A 19,513-nucleotide genomic window follows, 5' to 3' on the forward strand; every position below is an offset into this window, starting at 1 on the left:
TACTGGGAGGTAACTTAATTCGATTTCTAACACGAAGATGATGGCGAAGACAGAGAGCGGCAGGAGGGAGGGTGGAAAGAGAATGTGAAAGCTGACTTAGCATGTGATGACAGAAATAGAAGAGAAGGAGAATGACTAAGAGGGGAGAAAAATGGGAGTGGGAGGAAAACAAAAAGCCAGAAAACACTGAAAGAATTAGACAGAAAAAGAGAAAGTGGCAGGACGGCGAGAGCAGGCAGTGAAACGGATTGTGTTAAATGGGTGTGATTTATCTGGAGGAAAGAACGGCAATGAAAGTGAAAGGAGAGGGGGGGGTGAGCGTACAGAACATATTTTCCAATAACAGAGATCATGCCTTGGCATGTGCATTCACTCACTGTTATGGCACAGCACAGTCACACACATGCACAAAGCAGTGTGTGCATGTGTGAAGGCAGCTGAGGATTAGTGTGGGCTGGCAGCTGGCCAAGTACATGATAGATTAATCAACTTATCATGTGCTCCTTTGTTTGATCTATTCTCACACACTGAACCACTTTGAATTAATGTGGACACGCAAAACACACATCTAAACTGAGCATATCAGCAGCCACGCACACACCGCACATGTTCCAACACCTGTGAAACTGGCTGAAATTTCTCTTACATTGATTTAATATTTGGTGATGTAATTTCACAACCTGAAATCCTTTTACACTTTTTTTCCGCATTTAAACATCAAAGCCTGTCACACACACACACACACACACACAAACACACACGCATGCAGAGATCAGAGCAGGTGTTAAATTGCCAATGTGACAAACTAGTATGGGCCAGTCGTCACAGGCATGGTTGTATCAGCAAAAGTGGATGACGTGATCAGTTCAGGTTTAGGAACTGGTGACACCACTATGACAGAAATGTGACATCATCTGTTAGCTCGCCAATCAAGCATAAAGCCTTGTCTTCACATTAAGTACAGATACAACGATCTTTACAAGCTTTAGGTGTCTGCTGCCACCACCAAATCCTGGAATGACTCATTTACACTTAAAAACATCCTAAGACACAGTTTAACTCCACCTAGACATACCATCACCTTCTTTGCAAAACAAAACGCAACACACAAATACAACCCCAATTCCAAAAAAGTTGGGATTCTACATAAAATGTAAACACAAAACAGAATGCAACAATTTATAAATCCCATAATCCCTTAATCTATTCATAATTGAACACAAAAACATATATAACCTGGAAAATGTACCATTATAAGGAACAAATAAGATCATCTTGAAGCAACGTTATTGAAGCAGCACATCTCAAAAAGTTCATAACAGTCTGCAAACATCTGAAAACTGAGGAGACCAGTTGCTGGACAGAGTTGCTGGACATTTGGGAATGTTGTCCTATTCTTGATTCTAGCTGCTCAACAGTCCTTCGTCCTCTTTGTCCTGTGTTTTTTTTTTATGATAGGCCAAATGTTTTCAGTTGGTGAAAGGTCTGGGATGAAGGCAGGCCAGTTCAGCACTCGGACTCTTCTACTACAAAGCCATATTGTTGTATTGGATACAGTATGCAGTTCAGTGTTGTCTTACTGAAATTTGCAAGGCCTTCCGTGAAAAGACATCATCTGGATGGCACATGTTGCTCTAAAACATGTATATACTCTTCAGCACCCATAGTCCCCCATACCATTAGATAAATGAGTGCTATAAGAAGCCAGATGGTGTCGCTCCTTTTTACCTCAGAGGACGCAATGTCCATTTTTTCCTAAAGTATTTCACATTTTGATTTGTCTGACTACTTTGCCTCAGTCCATTTTAAATGAGCTTTGACCCAGAGAGGACGGCAGTGTTTCTGTCATGTCCACACATGGCTGCTACTTTGTTTGCATGACCTGTATTTGTGGACGGCACGGTGAACTGTGTTCACATACGGTGATTTCTAAAAGTCTTCCTGACCCTGTGCAGTACTCTCCACATCAGAATCATGGCTGTTATTTAATTCAGTGCTATCTGAGGGCCTGAATGCCACAGGCATACAAAATTAAGTATTGTCCTCCATCCCTGCGCACAGAGATTTCTCTAGATTTTCAATTATTCACAGTCTTGGCAATTCTAAGATGAGGAACATTATTCTGAAATTATAGATGCATTTTATTCCAGATTATTGCATTCTATCTATTGCCATTTAACATAATTTGTTTCAAAATGTTCTTACAGCTGCTTATTTTTCCATCTTTTTGTTGTTGTTCCATCTCTCATCTTTGAGACATGTTGCTCCCATCGAATTAAAATCAGCTGACAGCTTCTGCTATAAGATTTGAAAATCATTGCATTCTGTTTTTATTTACATTTTATTCAGCATCCAAACTTTTTTCACACTGGGCTTGGTTATTCAAGTCTATAAATGCACTGAATTGGACAAGAGTATCAAGATAAATAAACAGCAAAAGAAAAAATCAATTTTGCATAATTTGCCCTATTTATTTTCACTACTCTATTTTCAGTTCAGTTTAGAGTCATTGCTTAGCGTTGTCATTTATGGTTGTGCTAGTTTCTCCTTTCCCTTTGAGTTGACCTCCTCTTCCTGTGGAGTGAAGCTGACAGAGATAGGTAAAGTAAAAATATTAAGTGAATTGACAACAACACATTGTGTTCCCTTAAGTGCAACAAACTCTTCCAAAGTTTAAGAAAGTGAGAGAGCGAGAAAGTCAACAGGGGAAACTGTGTCTTCGTGTCTTCTCAGTTAGTCGCGTTGTGAAGTACCTCTAAACTGCTGGTTCTTTGCTGCTAGCATCTTCCATGCTGTGTTACTTAGTGTGAGTGACTGCAAGTGCACATGTCTGCGTGTCATCACTTGTGTAATATTTCAGCCTGCTGCCAGACTAACTGCATCTCTTTCTTATCCAGATGGCTTCAGCAACAACAGACAGCTGGGAGTCCCCAACCAAGCAACCCATTTCATCTGTTTACTCATCTTCGCTGATGCCTTGCAGCAGCAAGACAAATCCACCAGAACAGTCCAGAAAAATTATCAGGATATCATTTCTTTAGCATTTTAGCATTAAGAAAATAGGGCTAAACTGAGAGGAAGAGCTATGTCAGAGCTAGTTGAGGCTAAAAGCTGTCTAAAGCAACAACTATAAAGACTTCCTACAAATCCAGGATGAGCTGAAATGATGGGGGAAATAACTGAAGTCTAAATAGGATATTAAAGTTGACATACTGCTCTGTCCATGTCTTAATTTGTTCTTCAGCTGAGCAGTGAGCTAAGACAGTCCAGGGATATAAACAATGAATCACTGTATTAGATTTTGCAACACAGAAACACACAGAGACATAAACAAGCACACACAGACACACACACACATCATACCCTACCTGTGTTTCTTCCTGTACGACTCTGTACTGTTCCTTCCAGACAGCCATCTTTGTGGCCTCATCCTTCCTCAGCGCTCTCTCTTTCTTCAGCTCTGGACTCCAGAACGTCTTAATGGAGTTCATAGAAGAACTCAACTTGGACTCTTTGGCCTCTAGCTGTAAGAATACAAAATCAAGCACAGTGACTTCATGTTAATAAATGTGTTTATTTGTTTGCATAAGTAAATTCTCCTTATAGCTATAATCTTACAACAGCAATTCCCACAGGAAGTCACAATGAAACAAACAGACGATATCATATGTTGCATTATAAATGAATTTATCTTCATAGGCGTGGGTGCACGAGTCTAAGTGTTCTTACGTCTCTGCGCAGCAGTTCGTTCTCCCTCAGCACTTCTCTCAACTGAGTCTGAAGGTCTGACATTGCTCCTTCTCTCACCTGAGAACACACACACACAAACAGTATTAGTCCAGTTTTTTTACCACTAATAATAAAAGTTTTTGCTCATTCGTATCATTTTCATTTTTTCTGTTTGAAGCTGCCACTGCTCCCAGTTTGTGAAGTGATCTTGGACCACAACACTGAACATGAAGCACTCTGTGCAAAAGCAACAGCTGACGCTGAAATTCCACACAAATCTGAAAAAACAAACATGCGCAGCCATTTGGGAGAGTTACTGCCTTTAAAGTCTAACAAGGCAAATAATTAATCACTAGAAGATCAGAACAGCGTATTCTAGATATACACCCATCGGCCACTTCATTAGGTGCATGTGTTTAACTGCTTGTATATCTAATCAGCCAATCATATGGCAGCAACTTTGCATTTAGGTATGTGGGCATGCTTTGTATCAATGGCTCAGGATGGTGGTGATGGTGTAATAGTATGGAAGATATTTCCTTGCCAGGGGTTGGTCCCCATAGTTCACATTAACTGTCACAGCCTATTTGAGCACTGTTGCTGACGATATCCATCCCTTTATGACCACAGTGTACCCATCTCCTGATGAGGACACTGTTTCCAGCAGGATATCACACCATGTTCCAAAGCTAAAATCACTTCAAACAGGTTTTTGAACATGACAATTAGTTCACTGCACTCACATGGCTTCCACAGTCACCAGATTTCAATTCAATAGAGCACAGTGTGGTAGAACAGGTGCATCATGGATGTACACCTGACCGATCTGCAGTAACTGTGTGATGCCGTCACATCACTATAGACCAAAATTTCTGAAGAATAGTTTTAGCGCTTTGTTGAATCTATGCCATGAAGAGTTAAGGCAGTTATGAAGGAAATACATAGTGCTGGCAAGGTGTACCTAATACAGAGGCCACTGAGTGTATTTTAGCAGGTCATGAATAACTGTGCTTAAATTCCCTTCATATACTACATAAAACATTTCACCAGGAATGAGAAAATGTTTAAAATATCAATGTTTCATTCATGATACCACCAGAACGACTCTATTAAGAATTAAACAGAACTCGGATTCATTTTTAACAAACAGACTCTGCTTTGGCTTTGAAAAACCTATTTGAGGTTTCTAGGCTGTGCGCAGAGCCAGTTCTGCAAGTGCAAAAGTAGACCAGGTTAAGGAAAACATGCATGTGAAATGGAGAATAGAAAATCCTGTAACAGTAATTACAGCTGAAGAGATTAATTTGATTTTTGCTGCTTTTTTAAAGAAATAAGAAACAAGTGGAGGAGGCGAGCTAACTCTTCAGAGATGAGCTAGCAGGTTATGACTAATAGTGCAGAGGGAGTAGGACAGCAGACCTTAGTCTATTTAAACACACTGTGTGAATGCCCACACTTTTGTTGTTTCATTTGGTGTAGGACGGACTTAAGAGGAAAAATTAACCATTCGACTCAAAAATCCCACATGCTGCATCTAGACCAGGGGTGTTAAACATGAGGCACAGGGCCATAATTGATCAGCCTAAAACACCAAAGTGGCCAATTGGATTGCTTTGGAAAATGCTTTTGAAGAAGCGAGTAAATTTTTGACTTTTTAACTGTGTTTTCATTCATTTTACAGCTTTTCTTACTGATACAGACCTTCCCCATGGCTCTTCATGCTACACCAAAGTAAATAAGTAATAGATAAACAATTAAATGACAGGAAGTTCCTGTTTATTCACTATTTACTAATGAAATCTATGATTATTGCAGTAGGATTGCTTTGAAAAGCAAAAAAAAAAAGAGGGCATTCTATCAATTAACAAAAATGATCCATTTTATAATTGCAGGACAGTCAGCACAGTGAGGTAGCACAACTTTTTCTGTAATTTTACAAATGTATTTCCTACAATTTAAGCTCAAAGCAGCATTTCTTTTCCATGCAGAAAAACTGACATTTATTGCTGAAATTGCACTTCTTTTTGATATTAAAACTTCTCTAAACTTCTTTACACTGATAGAAAAAGGAGTCTCACTGGTCAGTTAAGACCAAAGTGGCCTTGATGTAAAATGAGTTTGACATCCCTGATCTAGGCAGAGCAAGAGCTAGATTTATCACCGAGGCTTCCCAAGCAAAACGGAATCTCTCTTTCTTTGATGGTTATTTCAGATTTCTGTTCTTTGCTTAAAGTGAGAGAAAAGTGAATTTTGACTTACTAAAACCAAAAAGCTGAACTAGAAAAAACACCACTGAGTATTTACACAATATAGCACCTTTTGAAAATGTTTACACTAGCTTTTTTTCCCCTTGAACCACACTTTAGGTATGTCATATATGTTATAAACAAAATTCTGTCCTGAAAATAAGAAAATTCAGCACTTTACCTGTCTCATAGAGTGAGGCACAGTAGCCGCCTGTGGAGACTGGTTTTGCATTTCCCCACCGAACGCTATTGCATCACTGGGTACAAGCGCTCCACTTCCACCTCCTCCTCCTCCTCCAGAGTTTATATTAGGACTACTCCCCATTACAGCCGCTCTGACCCCATAGGGGACCCTGGCCCCAGCCCTCCCCAGGGTCATGGTGCTTTTGGGCAGCGAGGGATTCAACCCACTGCTCAGACTCCCAACGCCGACCGGGTCTTCAGCTGTGTCAGTGAAGTACATGGGACCACCAGTTGCATAGGCAGCATTAATAGACTGAATATTCTCCATGGATAAGGTTTTACCAGTGCCTGTAAGTCCTCCAGTGGAGCTGCTGCTGCTGTTTCGCCGGTGTCCTAAACGTGGGGAGCGAGGCAGGCGTGGGGAGCGACCGGGACTCCCAGACGCTGACCCATTCCCATTGGATCCAACAACATCCAGCTTTGAGACGGAACGGGAACTGCCGTACATGGTGACAGGAAGAGTGGCGTGCACTACAGAGATGTGAGTGATCGAACAAGTAAATCAACTTAATCAAAGAAAAACATGCTCAAAATTTTTTTTTAAAAGTAAGATGGATGTCCCCCACAAAAAAAATCAGTCAGTCTTCAACTTGGGCTCTTTTTGACTTGAAATATGTCATAATGGTGTTGCAGCTGTGATCAAGGCCTTCTCAACATCCTCGCTGTAATCCATGGGCTTTGTTAGAAAGTAGGAATCAATAGGGCATCCCTTTGGATAAAGCAAGCGAGGCAGTCAACAAGGGCTTGGATGATGGGTTCACCTAAAAAGAAAAAGGATGAAGAGACTTGATTACTGGGCAAAGACAAGCTGCACTTAAGGCACAAAGGAATACGATTTTACTAGGCTGTGGTTTGGATCAGCACAGTAGCTGGGTAATCACATCTCCGAGTGTAGCTAGCAAATGCAAAAACGATCTGATGTGAAATAAATTGCACAACATTTGCCGGTCATAGCAAAGGTTTCATTACATGTTTTTATTTTGAATCACTTTTTTATGTTAATCTGCTAACAAGACAAAATGTGACTGAAAATGCCTCTCGAGTTTCTAGATGGAAGCTTGATTATTTCAAACAGTAATTGCTGCAGCTTTTGCACTGCAGCAGTGGCCACAAAACTGTGTCCACAAAGACACTTAAGGCACACTTAGCAGCTAGGCGTAAAGCTGCCACAGATGTCAGCATAAATTAACAGCAGGTTAAAGGACGACCTTACTGGCAAGAGTATTACACTCAGCTATATGCACACTCACAGCAAAAAGAAATTAGGGCTGATTTCTTTTTCTACAAAGGCTGCTTTGTCTCTCCACCACCCGTTATGCCTTGTTCTTAATCACACCGTCCACCATATCAAACACTGTGTCCTAGAGCTGTGCAGCATCAGATAACATTCAATCAGCTGACTTCATATTTGGAACAAGCTTTGCTTTGCCTCTGTTCATTTCAGTCAGTTACATTTTTGTTTGTTTGCTTGTTTGTTTTCATTTAATTCAATTTAATTATGCAATAAGATGCCAAGAAAAAATCGTATTTAAAAAAGAAGATGAATAAATTTCCAGCAGTCTGTATTTCTATTAAAGCCTCAATAAAGAGATCAGTTACAGTGGTAATTGTGCATGTGAGTGTGTGTTGGATAAAAAATAACTTACTAAAATTGATCAGTCAGTCACATCAAACAGTTCTTGTAAATTTTTTTATTGCGGTGCTAAAAATGAAACACGCCATCCCGGCTGCGCTCGCCTGTGTAATCAATTTAAAGGAGTAATCCCAATTATTTTGAACATGATTTATGAGCCTGGGCTCACATGTTTGTGATAAATGTCTTTAAGGTTGCTGAAATTTCAAACTTCCTTTCATGAAGGCTATAAGCTTCCAGGGTTTCAAAACTTTATCTAGTATGTGGAACCCACTTATTATGAATCGAGTGGACTAAGTTACAGACTGAGCACCAATGTCTAGGGGTGGAAAATGGTAAAAGTGAGTAAATGCAGACTCTTGTGTTAAAATGCCCAACTTAACAGCATGTTCACAGCTTCTATAAGTTTGTTTCACTACACAAGAGCCCTCGAATATGTTTTTTGGTGATGTTGGTGACGATCCCAGAAACAGCTGCGAATCTACAACACTGTGACTGATGAAAAGGGAAAAAAAATGTGGGATCCGAAGATGAAAAAAAGAAAAGAATTAAGGTGTTGCAATCGCCCGAAAACCAACTGAAACGCTGTCTCCGGCGTAAAGAATGGGCCGAAAATTCCCCCACAACAGAGAATGATGAAGTCATGCAGAAAACAATTACTTCAAGTTACTGTTGCTAAAGGTGATTCTACAAGCTACTGCACCGCGGAGTGTACTTATTTTTCACAGGACTCCACAGAGACCTGTGAAAACTTTCTCTTTCACACGACTATATATTGATGTGTCATATTATCCATCCAACAAATCTGTGCTTCAGTCTGGAGGATGTTTCTATATTTTACTAGTCTTTTGTTTAGAGCTACTTAGTTATTTTCCTGTGCCAACACCCATCCTTAGTATACAGAGTATATTTCAAACTCTATAACAATTTGGTCTGTATACTCGTCGGTACAGAATGTCAGAATTTCTCATTGTCTGGCTACTCTTTAAGCCAGCGATGTTATCTTCAGGTCAGTGGACCCATTGGACACCCACACTGGTCATCCGATCCATATCCCTTACAAGAAGTGCAGCTTCAGATACAGTCAGTGCACACAAGAATGGAAACTTGTTTTCCTTGTGCCTTGCCTTTTCACTATTAAACAATTATCCTTAAAGAAAATTCAGAAATATTTACCCTCTACTTACATATAGCTGTTTTTATCTTGAAGCTGATGTTTATCTGCAAGGTCAGATTTAAATTGTTGCATTTTCTTTGGGGCATCAATTCAAAATTAAAAGAATAATATTAGCAATAAAAGTTAAATGTAAACAAAAAAAGTCAGTTCCTTAGTTTTATTATTAAATGAATTTCCCTGAGTATGTGAGTTGTGCAGCCCCTCAGTCAAACAATCTGAATTTTCCCTCACCCGAGCCTGGCTTTTAACAGGCGTATACTCCCCAGTGATGCTCTGCTAGGCACAGATCTTTGGCCAGGGAAACGTTACTGACAGCCAGTCAGTTACAGCCACACACACTCATACACTCTGAAACAAAAACAGGGACCATCTGCTCTATCCCCCCACGGGCCAAAAACACACACCTGGATAGAAACAGGCCAAAGACCTCCCTCTAGCACAGGCACACACCCACGCATGCACACACTGGCATACAGTATGGACATGCACATTCGCACAGATCAAAACTGAGTAAAATGAATATATATGGAGAGATGAATCCATCCATACAAAAAAAATCCAAATAGAGACATTTCAAGTTTCCACTGTTAGTGATCGTGTCATTAAAAACACAGATACATCTAACGCTTGATTTGAACATGAGTCTGTGGAGATGGAGACAGAAAGGGTGGATTGGGGGCTTTCCTCCTCCTTCCCTAAAGATCTGATGACCTGTAGATAATCCAAGTGTTCACGTCCCAATTCTTGCTTTAATAGAAAAATCTACAGAAGGTCTTTTTTAGGTTTTATTTAAGCATTTGTTGGCACATTTGTGGGCTGATTTTCAAATTGCTATCACTGACACTAGATTGGGCACTGAGTGGTTGTGGCAATAAGATACTGGACAAGAGGCAGGGAACACAACGTACAGTCAGAATCTATCATACACAGACTCTTTCTACTTTTATTTCCTCGAGGACCTCATGGAAAACACAGCACTGCCTGTGTTGTGTTTTCTGATGTTCAAGTCTGAGGGTCACATGAATAAACCACCAGTGCATCTCACAGGTTGAGGCTTGTGTTGGTTTGATGGCCAGAGCCAGAGGTCCAAAACAAAAACACCAACAACAACTCACATAAACCCACCTATGATGCAGCTGGCATCATGAGATCAAACGAGGACTAGCATATGACTCTCCAAGACCCATCTGTCAAGAGGCTTACCCTTCCTCACGCCATTTCACACAAATGTAAACAGGGCAATATTGCTCAGCCTTAAGAAACGTCTGTTAAACAACGCTACACTGAAAGTTCAATAAGGTCATTCTTGACCTTGGAAACAGTAAAACTACACCTAAGGTCTATACACTGGCTTAAATCAGATCAGAGCTTTTCCGTCTTTCAGTATTCATCAGCAGATGGAGTTTGCTGCACTTGAAGACACTGGGAAAATCTGTGTGAACTATTAATCAGTAATTTATTTTTATTTTTTTGCCTTATTCGATTAGAAATATTGCTTCAGCAGTTATCAGTATTGGTGCTGATGTAGCTCTCTGTGGTGCTCTACTAAAGCCACAATGTCTTTTGAAAAATTCTAGAACAATGGCACGCAACACGGAAAACATTTTAGCTTATTATGCTGTTCCACTGACACATCCATATAGCTGAGGTTCACGGCCATTTCAACTGGAGCTGCTGTTCAAGTTGGTACTTTGACACACTGATCGCTAATGTTGTGAAACTGAGCTCAAGTGTAATAGAAGTAAGGCTCGTGGGGAAGGAAGCTTTCTGAACATTATTTTTTGAGCAAAATTGATAAACCTTTTAGAAATTTTTACTGGCTCTGACTATACTATACTTTTACCAGTGATCACTGAAATAAGGTTCTGACTCTGTCTATTCATTAGATAAGGGCATTAAAGATGGCTGCAAGTTGCAACACTTGCTTTGTTAAAGTTTTCTTGAACCTCATAAAATACCCAACTAAACTACCAAGGATTGGTAACATAATAGCAACGAATCAGAAGGTGCAAGAAGAGACAATCTCTATGAACTCCCACTCTTGGAACTTCCAGTTTCACTTTTCTTTTTTTTTGATAGAAGAAGTTTTATGTAACTATGCATCTTTCATCTATTGTTTGGAGCATGCCATGTCATAAATTTTCAACTGTCCAATCAACATGGATTACCAGGATGTCTTATGGGCAATATCAGCTTCTTTGTGAGAAAAGGTTATTATTCCATACATATCATCAATAATCTTTTTGTGACTATTAAAAATAACCATTTTGTCTATAAGCAGGTCTAAAAAACTATTTTCACAATTTAGCTGTTATGTTCGTGCCCTTTAAGTGAATTATAGACAATCTGAGTACAATGGGATTAAGGCTTCAGTCACACAGGTCTAAACACCAGTTAGCGACCTCCTAGCAATCTGTGTATTCCCCAAGTAATGCGGTTGTAAATGTGGTTGTGATTCTCTCAGCAGGACGGAGAGAAGTTGCAACAGGAAGTACAAGAAGTTTGTGTAAGTGTGTGTGTATAAAATGGACTATCTGCCCAACGGTCTTTGTTGATACGCACGTTATGCAAACTACCTACGAGAAGCTGGGGACACTTCTGCTCGAAATTCACCGTGCAGCTGCTCACTTTTGTTTTAGCGTCAAGAGCCTGCGCCACCAATGAGATATCTGTTTCTGTACAGAAAATGTGTCCTCCACCTTCTGGAAACATTGGACAACAGAGCCTATAGAAGCATAAAAACAACATCTAAAATGAGTCTAGGTTTGACATTGAAAAGACGTCCAAATTGACCACATTTGGATTATAAATAACCTGTACTTAGAGTTCCTACGGACATCAACACTAGACATTCATTAGACGTAGAAAAAAAGACGTTGTTTAGAGCGGGCGAAAAACCAAAAATATTTATCACGTTGTTTGAAAATTTGCAACCACTAGACAAAATACTTTACAACTCCACAACTTTATTAGTGGACCAAAAATGTATTTTCACTCCAAAAAAGATGTCTCTCCAACGTCACTTTGCACAGTGGGCAGTATCTTCCATACAAAACTTGAAAAGAGGTTATACACACACAATACGTAATGACTATAGCAATTTGATAGCAACCAATCCATCAGCTCCCTTAGCAAAGTCGTGACCACTTGCCAACTTTCGAGGTCAGTAAACACAACCAGAATTCATTGGTTGTTAGGGGCTCATTGACAGATTTTTTAGGCCTTTTTCCAACAAAAATAACGACGGCCCGGAAGCAGGCTCCCCAAAGATTTGATCTGACCTGATAATCTGGTGACAGTTTCGTGCACCCTTAGATGCTGAAACCATAACAATCATAGAAGTATTTATGGTTGAACGGCAAGCACTTAAATTTTGAGCCCTGTTGTTACATCCATTAGTGTACATTGAGAAAAAGATGTCTGTCCAACGTCCACTTTGCGCAGTGGGCAGTATTTCTGTATTACAAAATAACCACAGATCAATGTGTAAGTCAAAATCTAATCCCAGACAAATAAATAACTTTTGGGCATTTTCAGTAAAAAAAAAGCTTTATATACAATAACATTATAACTACATTTCACCGAAGTTAACTTGTTAGGAGAGACAACAAGATATGTAAGACCTACAGAACAATGTTATACTTCATATCAAAATTTTACTTTCCCTAGCTGATCAATATATATCCAATCCTCGCTATTTCTGGCTGTTTTACACCAGTTTCTGATGGAAACAGAAGGGTTTTTAGATGCTAAAGGCTCCAGGATATTTACCATATAATTACTAGCATTGCTGTCTAGCAGTTAGTGACTGGTAAGTAGTGTCGAGCTGGGTTTTTAGAGATTTTATGCTAATAAACAGCTCCCTGCTGCAGCTGAAAACAGTGCTATGAGTGGATAAAAATGTATGCTGTAAAATCAAAACAACTACCTACAATGTGATACGAAGCTTTGCAGCTCAGCTGATTATCTTAAACACATAGAAGCAGTCATGTAATCTTCAGCCAAGATAAAAAAGACTATTGATTATAGTAGTTTTAATTAGCTCTAATGATGCAGATACCAATGCAGAGTTTGTGATAGGACCAGGCAGACATCCTAGATGGCTCAAACCGAGGATCTGGTCGAGAAAGAAGGCTTTTTTGATTTTGTTACCTAATATGAGCGGCAGATGGTGCTTGGTTAGAATACCTCCACTTGAATGTCTCGTTTTCTCTCATCACACTCCTTCCTGTAATGCCTCCTTTCCCTCTCTGACTCTCCCTTGTCTCCCTGATGCTTTCGCTTCCTCTCACTGCCTCTCTCTTTTACCATCAGCATTCCTGAAGGTGTTCAGCATGTTCTATTTATGTGACAACCACACATCCGTCCGTCACACCGCACAGTGCGACACAAAAACACACACACCACTCAACCTATACTTAGCCGGCTGGTATTTCAGTGTGGGAGACAATTTTGACAAAGTTCGACTCCCGCCTGAGGACTGGGGCTCATAAAAACACATTATGTTCACGTTGAATATTACTATTTCTCCATTACTCTCTGTTCCTGTCAGGCTCGTTGTGATTTGATGTGGCTGGAAAGGACTCACTGGTGCTGTCCGGGGTTACACATCTCACTGAAAGTCATCTCGACAGCCCCGCTGAAGGGGAGAGACGTACTCGTTTCCGAACGCAAGATTTAAAGAGATTCCGGCTGTTCAGTAGGTTTTTTTTAAACCTGCAACAGGATTACTCCTTTGAAAATCAGACTGCTCTTTTTCAAGAGTAGTCACGTTTGCGCACATTTTGACTCACATTTTGATTTATCCTACATTTATCCAACCTTCGTGGCTTAGTGGTTACTCTCATTTTAAACTACAAGTGTTGTGATAACACTATAGCTTTAATTTATCCATACATACATACATACATTTTCTGCTGCTTATCTGGGTCCATCCAGGTTATGGCAGTGCCAGTCTAAGCAGAGATGTCTGAGGAAATCTGTGGCATTCCCAAGCAAGCCAAGCAATGTAATCTTTCCTGGGTCTTCCCTCTGGTGTGCATCACAGTTGAACAAACTTGAAACACCTTAACAAGGAGGCAACCAGGACTCACGCAAGTCAGACTAAAAGCTTTTTTTTAAATGGTTTGCAGGTAAATGTGAAGGATAATAGCTTTTATCTTTCACACAAGTCCAGAAATTCTCTTTGAGCAGCTTGATAGATTTAGGCCAAAGGTCACTCCCAGTGTTGTTTCTCACTACATCACAATTTATTTAGGATTACTGGGGTTCATTTATGACAACTGTGCATTTCATAGCTCATTCCATGATGCTGTTTGCATTTAAGCAATGTATTATTAGTGATATCTGACTTGATGCCACACAAAGAAACCATCATCCGTACTGATTAATGCATATAAACATATTTTTAACACATCTAACACTTTTCTGTATGATTTCAGTAAAAATTTATATAAAAAGCCCACCTTTATCACTTGTGGTTCAGACAGTCTATTTAGGATCAGCTATAGATTATTTTCTGAAATGGCTTGAAAGAGGCCTTTAGACTTAGGAAAAATATAAACAGTGAATTCAGTGTTAGGCAGTAGATGTCTTGGCATGATACAGATTAAAAATTTCCAACTTCGGTCCGTGCCACTGGTCCTATAATATGACGTAGTCACTGGAAAGCCCAAAACTGATATGGGAAAGATACAATCAGCTCCAGGCTATTGTGCACCACAGGAAATTAATCTAAGATGCGGGCTGGGCAAACAAAATGTGCATACATGCACTATAACTCATACACAAGCACACACATCCACATCGTGCACAAAAAATATACACTGATGTCATACAGACGCAGCAACACACCGCGCTTATCTAATCTTGGCTTCTGCCTACATAACAAATATGGAAAATGTACCGTTGAGACAATTAACGCAAGCCAGGGAAGAACAAAACTAATTTGGGAGTGTGTAATGGAAGAGAAAGTGAGCGTGCAACTCCCCCAGGCTGTCCTTTAAAGAAGAATGTGATCATCAGCTTGCCAGGCTAAACAAGAGTAAAAGCGAGAGGAGAGGGTGACCCATCTTCCCATCTAGGAACAGTCTCACCCTGGCAGAGTGATTAAAAAAACAAACAAACCACCAAAGATTATACGGTCTTAAGGTAAAAGCAAAGTCTGTGATAAGAAGAGCTGCTTTCTGTGTCACATGCTGGTGTTGCTGCAAAGCCTCAGGCCCTCAAGACAAACCCTTTTTTTTTTACCTTTGATGTAGGACTTGGAGACTGAGACTGTTAAGGGGTGTGGAAATTGTTCAGTCGGTGTCAAAAGTTTGCAGCCAGGCCATGCTAAGCTAAAAGAAAACATATTAGTATTGCTATTAAACCTAACTCTAAGAAGAGAGTGCTAGAATGACATCAAGGCCTTGTCAGACTAAGGTGTGTGGAGCCTGGGCTTTTAAAAATGTCCAGTGTTTACAATAAACTCAATGGAAGGAAGCAGCTCAGTTCCCTGACTGGATGTTCCCGGAGGAGGGGCGGTGCAAAGAAATGGAGCTGTGAGCGTCCCCCACTCCACACCACCACCCACCGTCCTGCCTTCATCAACACGATCATATCAAATCTATGTTTTTGCTCAAGTTTGCAAAGACGCTGTTATCAGTGGATTTGCAAGATCAGTGCGTGCAATCTGTCAGCTGACAAAGAGCTGAGGCATCCTGGTGGAAATATTGCAACACAACTAAAAAAAAAAGTATCCACGGGATTATTATGGGGAAGAGACGAAACACTAACGCAAGCGATCGACTTCCTACACTTCAAGTGCCCCAGGGCGTATCAGCGATACCACATGAGATAAACCCGAGACAGTAATGTCAGTAAATAGGCGCTGTGATGTTACAGAAATGTTATAGTCACATAGCGTGGATTTGAGAAGGGCTGTCAGCTTCATCTGCCGCCTGCAACACGCCGAGCAGACTGATAATCGCATTTGGAGGTACAATACAAGACGTAGTGTTGTAAGTCTACAGGCTGCACAGCTACAACTGCTTTACTGAACAATAAAAAAGAGGGGGGGCTCACACTGTCGTTGTACCACAATGACAGTCAAGCACGCACGGAGAGCCCCATCACAGCTGACCCAAAACTGCTGCTGCCTCTGCTGCTGCTTCGCTTAAAGGAGACCATCAAATATTAATTATTTAATTATGTTAGTGCCAGTGTTCCTGTTATTTCTCAAATCCAAACAAACACACACGCAGAGAGACACCACACATGTGGGGTTGACCCAATAAGTGGCCAATATGACTACAACACACACACAAATAAACACAGAGATACACAAAGGCCTGTGTTATAAAGCATGCATGTGTGTACATAGGCACACACTCAAGAGTGGCAAGGAACTTCCAGTACTCACTGCGGCTGTGTTAACGTCCCTGCCCTCGGTTGTGAAATAAGGTCTGTGTGGAAAAAAAAGAAAAGAGAAGAAGGGAAAAAAAAAGGCCAGTCACATACACTCTTCAGTTATTCTGCTGCTGTCAGGGGTTAAAGTGGCGTGTGGTGGCGGACGGTGAAACGAGGTGAAACGCTCTGTCTCGGGCTGTGTTGCCGTTTCCTCTCCGTCTCTTGTCTATCTCCTCTATCTTTCCCTCTTTTCCGTCTTTGCCAGCTCTACCACTGGTGGCTTCCCCACCGCTCTGCTCGGGCGCTCCCGTGACGTCACGACGGTGGAGCGCGCGCCTCCGACACGTCCCCCCGCCCCCTCCCCTCTCCACCCCTCCATCCTGCTCTCCCTCCCCATCGCGTGCACGTCAAACCATCCTCATTAAAAGTCGCAATGACAAAACACCTCATGATTATTATCCATTTATCACATGGTGATGTGTCACATATTTTTTTTTTAAATCGCTGCTTTTTCATTTAAATATACCCGAGAATACTATATTTCCCGAATTTGCAGACAAATAGAAATTGGGTTTGATCCTATGAACCTATTGTGGTTTCCTTTAGTTCTGTCATCCATACACTGCTGTGCAAAAGTCTTGAGCCACCCCTCATTTCTATATATTCTGTTTCCAAAGAGCCAGACTTATTTTTTTTTATTATTTCTTAAAGAGTGGCCTTGAGCAATAGTACTCCAGGCTTCTGAAGGTCAAAGTTTTTCTTTGGACATTGGCTCCATTTTCATTCATGTTTAGTCCGATCCCTTTACCTAATCATTGTCACAGGAATTTTCTTTTCTTTTCCTTTCTTTTTTAGACCTAATAAGGTCAGTGGTAAGCATAAAAACATAAAAAAGCCACCCAACTCAAGGGACGAACCAGTGGTATGTCTACCACTTGTTTAGCTTGCATAAAATGTATTTATTTATTTTTGTGCCAACAAAGCTAGTTCCAAAAAGCTATTACCCAAAACTGTGAGATATCTGGACATGGTGTGCAGCGTGTCCTTAAAAAATCAAGCAAACTGTGTGACAGACAAAAGAAGTTTCAGGCCTAATAAAAATTCTACAGCAGATTTCTCCTTAAGAAATATTAAAAAAGGGAAAAACAGGGCGAAAAGGATGAGGTATGCCAAATTACACAAGAAATGGACTGAAAATTACAGGATGATGAATCCAAACTTATATTTTTTGGTTCAAATTGTAATCAACAAGTACAGAGGAGGTAAGGAGAGAAGTGCAACAGTGAGTGTCTACAGCAACCTGTAAACGACCTACTATCATGGACTGGGACACATTTCAGCCAGCGGTGGTGTGGATCTCTCCGGGCTAAAGCTCGTTTAAAAGGATGACGGTAGGAGGTGAACTGTCAGCTTGCACTTTTGGAAAGACACCATCAGTGATGAAACCTAAACCACATACTGCATGTATTTTGTGATAGATGGTAGAATAGTTCATGCTAGAAGAGTTTGGGTGCTGAACTGGCCTGCCTGTAGGACATATTTGACACATCATGAAACAAAACATTAAAAAAAAAAATGACAAAGGACTGCTGAGCAGCTAGAAACATATATCAGACAACAATGGGACAACGATGCTCTCCCAACAGTCCAGCAGCTGATCTCTCAGATTTTCCTAGATGTTCACAGACTGCTGTAAAATAAAGGGGGGATGCTACATAGTGGTAAACATTTCCCTATCCAAACCTTTTGGAAATGTGTTTCTCCCAAAAATATTCCCCCGATTCATGTTTTCATGATGCTGGTGGAAAGTGCAGTCTAACACGTTAGTCCAGACTCTCATATAAGTGTTCAACTGGAGTGAGATCTGGTGACTGTGAAGGCCATAGCGCATGAGTCATATCATTATCATCCTCAACAAATCAGCAGTGTTAATTTACACTCACTCTTCTCTCGATGGCCGCAAACCACGCCAACAGAGCCACCAGATCCTGTTGTTGTAGTGGTCAAGGGTTCAGGCTTGTCCTTTCATTTATCTTCTGTCCATGTGGAGCGTGAACTTACTCTTAAAAAACAGTAAAGTGTTATACCTTATTTGTCTGTACAGGTGTTAAATGTGACTTAAAAATAAATGTGGTATGATTAGTTAACTACCTAATACACTGACTCAAGCTGATCACTTGTTCTTTTGTTGACAGAACAAATAGCCCCTCTGACTTGTAAAACACAAATGTAACTAATGTTATTAACCGCTGCCCCGTATTGATGTTCTTTACTGCAGGTCAAAAACCCCCCAAAACATAAATAATCTATATTAAGATGAGAAAAAATGCTCGACCATTAAAAGGACGGCACAAGGATTTATCTGTGACCTTATTGCCAGAAAGCAATACCACTAAAGTTAACCTTTATCCTATTTGTCACATAGGATTTATAATGTAAACCTTTGGCCATGTAATTTTCTTCCTCCACAGTAATGGATCTTTATTGATTTTATCAGATGATGGATTTGAGGATGAGTACTTTTTTTAACTGGAATGTGAGAAGGCCATTTGGATGAAAACCTTAGTTCCTTTAGATCAGTAATAGCCAGATTCATCATAAAACTCTACAGTACTTTTATGTTTTAACAAAATTCTCAACAAAAAAATGTAGCTACGTCAGTCTTGAGTTATTTTTTATTCCATACCATACGACAGTCAGCACATTTGATTTGTAGTAAGATCAATTTTACAAATTTATTTCTGTGCTTTTAGTGAATGGGCCTGTCAGCTTTTTAGTGTGATGCTCATAAGTTATACTTCAGATTTATGGCACTCCTGGAGCTAGCTGCTTGATGAGTAAATGACTGGAATACAGGACGCATACAGTATGTTTGCAGATTTCCCATAAGGTTATCCTCATCTTCTAGATCTACATTCACTGGCCACTTCATTAGATGGACCACTTCAACTGCTTGTTCAAATATCTAATCAGTAAATCACATTGGCAGCAAATCATTGAGGCTTTTAGATAAAGTTCAAACTAAGCATACGAATCAGGAAGACAAGCGACTTTGAATGTGGCATGGTTGTATTTCACAAACTGTTGATCTACTAG

The 19,513-nt window shown here is 40.3% G+C and overlaps 1 protein-coding gene across 6 annotated transcripts in view; it reads right to left on the minus strand.

Annotated features, from left to right (window-relative positions):
- The window catches only part of LOC116309847 (ELKS/Rab6-interacting/CAST family member 1-like), a 143,558-nt gene extending 126,843 nt beyond the window's left edge, over positions 1-16,715 (minus strand). For 5 of the 6 annotated variants that reach the window (XR_004198664.2, XR_005608862.1, XM_031726562.2 and 2 more), the window contains exons 1-4: positions 16,431-16,715; positions 6,157-6,979; positions 3,730-3,807; positions 3,369-3,524 (exon numbers count right to left, since the gene is read on the minus strand). Coding sequence is in view for 4 of the 6 variants with exons in the window: in XM_031726562.2 (XP_031582422.1) it covers positions 3,369-3,524; positions 3,730-3,807; positions 6,157-6,666 (744 nt within the window). In the remaining 2 variants the exon portion in view is untranslated. The remainder of the gene's footprint in view (positions 1-3,368; positions 3,525-3,729; positions 3,808-6,156; positions 6,980-16,430) is intronic. The other variant, XM_039601153.1, reaches the window with a different exon arrangement.
- Positions 16,716-19,513: the final 2,798 nt, after the last annotated feature.

This window comes from Oreochromis aureus, linkage group 17 (genome assembly GCF_013358895.1).
Source record: "Oreochromis aureus strain Israel breed Guangdong linkage group 17, ZZ_aureus, whole genome shotgun sequence".
Taxonomy (NCBI): domain Eukaryota; kingdom Metazoa; phylum Chordata; class Actinopteri; order Cichliformes; family Cichlidae; genus Oreochromis; species Oreochromis aureus.